Genomic DNA, 2,489 nt, shown 5'->3' with positions numbered 1-2,489 from the left:
GCACACATAGACCTCAAAGGCCCTTTTACCCGTCTGTAAAACACAACTGCCCTTTCCAGACCACGGAATGCAGCATTTATACTATGGTGAAAGAAATGCAAATGCCACTCCTTGCCATGCCGTGGCAAGGAGTCTCCTGAACTTGAACGCAGCATTTTGCGTTGAACTAATTTGTTTCAAAATCTATGTCGCACACTGCATCTCCAGTAGATAAAAGAGTACTGGGTTTGCGCCCCTAAATAGCTGATCTACAAGCTCTCAACGCCTCGCAGCGCGACGCGTTGTGAGCTTGTAGATCTGGGGGGGGGATAAAACGGGACGAACGTCCACTTACTCATTCTCTTCCTCAGTATCACTACTCCTGTTGTAAATGATGCGGCGGCTCAGGACCATCCAGTAGTCATCGTCCTCATCAACCTCATGAGAATCGCTCTCATCAAATTCAAAATCCTCTTCAAAATCATAGTTCACATCATCATCATCATCAACATCGTCCGTATAACTACTGGACCCACTGGACTCGACGGAGGCGTGATTGTCCTCATCGGGGATCGCCGACACTTCCTCTGGTTTAGTGGCCTTCCTCTCCGAGACCAGGGCCTGGCGCCTGGCTCTCATGTCGATGCTGAGGTTCTCCGCCATGTGTTCAATGCAGTTGTCCAGTGCCAGGCAGCGGGTCTGAGACAGGACCGTCTGACGGCAGATGGGGCACTCGTCGCTTCGCTTGCGCCACTCCCCGATGCAGTGCGTGCAGAAGCTGTGGGCACAGTTCAGGGTGGCTGCCTCTATGAAGAGCTCTGTGCAAATGATGCACTGAAGTTCATTCTTCAGGACCTCCGTCACCTGGGTTGCTACTTCCACTTTCTGAGCTCGTGCTCTCTCCTTTGTCGTCTGCAGCTCCTTGTCTTTGGCCAGGAGAACCTCCTCGAAGCCTTGCTGAGAGAGGGCCCACTCTTCCATCATATTATTGTGCTCCTGCAAGGCGTCTTCAAGCAGTTCTTCCCGGTGTGTTTTCTCTGCCTCTATCTTTGTCCCCTGCCTCTCCAACGTCTCCACCGTGGTCCTGAGCATCTGCAGCAGCCTGAACTGCTCCTCTCTGAGCGGGTCGGCGCACGGCGGCTCTCCCTTCAGCGACGCTACCTGCCTCTGGGTGTCGTCGACCTGCTCCCGCAGCATCCGGACGTTTTGGCTGAACCTCTGCAACCTGTCCAAATCACAAGGATCGACGCAGCCTTCCGAACTGAAGTCTGCTCCGTGGAGATGTACGCTTGAGCGTGAGACGTGTGGTCGTTTTGATCCATCCGGCCTCGGTTGGTCCTCCAGCACAGGGCCCGACTGGGCAGGTGAATGGTCTGGGCTAGAACGTTGATAGTGCTTGGGCTCGGGTGAGGCGGAAGGCTCAGTTTCATCTGTAACGTAGCTGTATTTCCTTTTGCTCCTCAAACACCACACTCTTTCGTCACGGTTCTCGTCCCCTTCGGCCGCAGAAGAATCAGGCGCCTCGGCGTACATTTTACGTTACCAACTACAATACGAGAGACGGCTTATTGTTATAGAGTATATTTGCTATATTCAGTGAATTAAATACTACTAACATTACGTTGTGATGTCATGCCACGCCTTTTAAAGTTCCTAATTTATGTAGCCTATTATCATAAGATCAGACACACACACACACACAGAGAGACGGACAGATAACCGAGATTTTTGTTCCTGGACAAACCGCCTGTCCAACCTACTTTCCCCCTCTGCACAATACACCCTGGGGTCCTCGTGGACAGGGACGGCACGTTTGAAGTTGTTGGCTGGATAGTGCTCGACTTATGCTGGGGACAGACAGACAAACAGACAGACAGACAGACACACACAGAGATTCCATGCATTTAGATGGATTCTTTAATATTTGTCCTTGCAGGAATTCAATTAGCACCAAGCATATTATAGATAGGCTGATGATACCCATCGGGAATGCATTTCCCGTCAGTTAATGCAATATCCCATTACATTATACCCACCAGTGCCCTACCCGTTATCATACTCGAGGCCAGTCTATGACGTCAGTGCTATATTCTCCATATTATGGGGATTTGTCTTGCCCCTCACTTCACACGAGTGTGATTTTTAAACTTCTTACTGCACAATTACTTTCGTCCGTGGAACACTTTCCTGGATGAATGCTGATGTGCATAAATAAGCCCCAATCACTCACCACGTCAGACAGTGTGTAACTTCATAGCCTCAGAGAGGGATGGATGTGTCGGTGATACTAGCTGCTGAAAGAGGAGTGGACAGATAGTGGAGCTCGTCTTTGGCAGACATCCTTTGGCATACAGCACTGGTCCATGGGACACCTCTCCTACCTGTCCTTGTTTTTGTGTTCTGGAATTGGCAAAAACAACCAGGACTAAAGTGAAAAAGAAGACTTTATCCCGGATAAAAATGACAAATCTCCTATGATGTCCTCTGTACCTCACGCAAACAAAAAGCCC

The 2,489-nt window shown here is 50.0% G+C and overlaps 1 protein-coding gene across 1 annotated transcript; it reads right to left on the bottom strand.

The window, feature by feature from the left end:
* Nucleotides 1-330: 330 nt before the first annotated feature.
* On the bottom strand, nucleotides 331-1,512 carry LOC308327513 (E3 ubiquitin-protein ligase rnf8-like; the record flags this gene model as incomplete). The annotated part of the gene is made up of 1 exon (XM_080781035.1): nucleotides 331-1,512. One exon carries the CDS (start codon nucleotides 1,510-1,512, stop codon nucleotides 331-333), a length of 1,182 nt encoding a protein of 393 aa, XP_080637161.1.
* Nucleotides 1,513-2,489: the final 977 nt, after the last annotated feature.

This window comes from Protomyctophum bolini (genome assembly GCF_963924005.1).
Source record: "Protomyctophum bolini genome assembly, chromosome: 13".
NCBI lineage: Eukaryota > Metazoa > Chordata > Actinopteri > Myctophiformes > Myctophidae > Protomyctophum > Protomyctophum bolini.
This window is presented reverse-complemented; position numbering and strand designations above follow the sequence as displayed.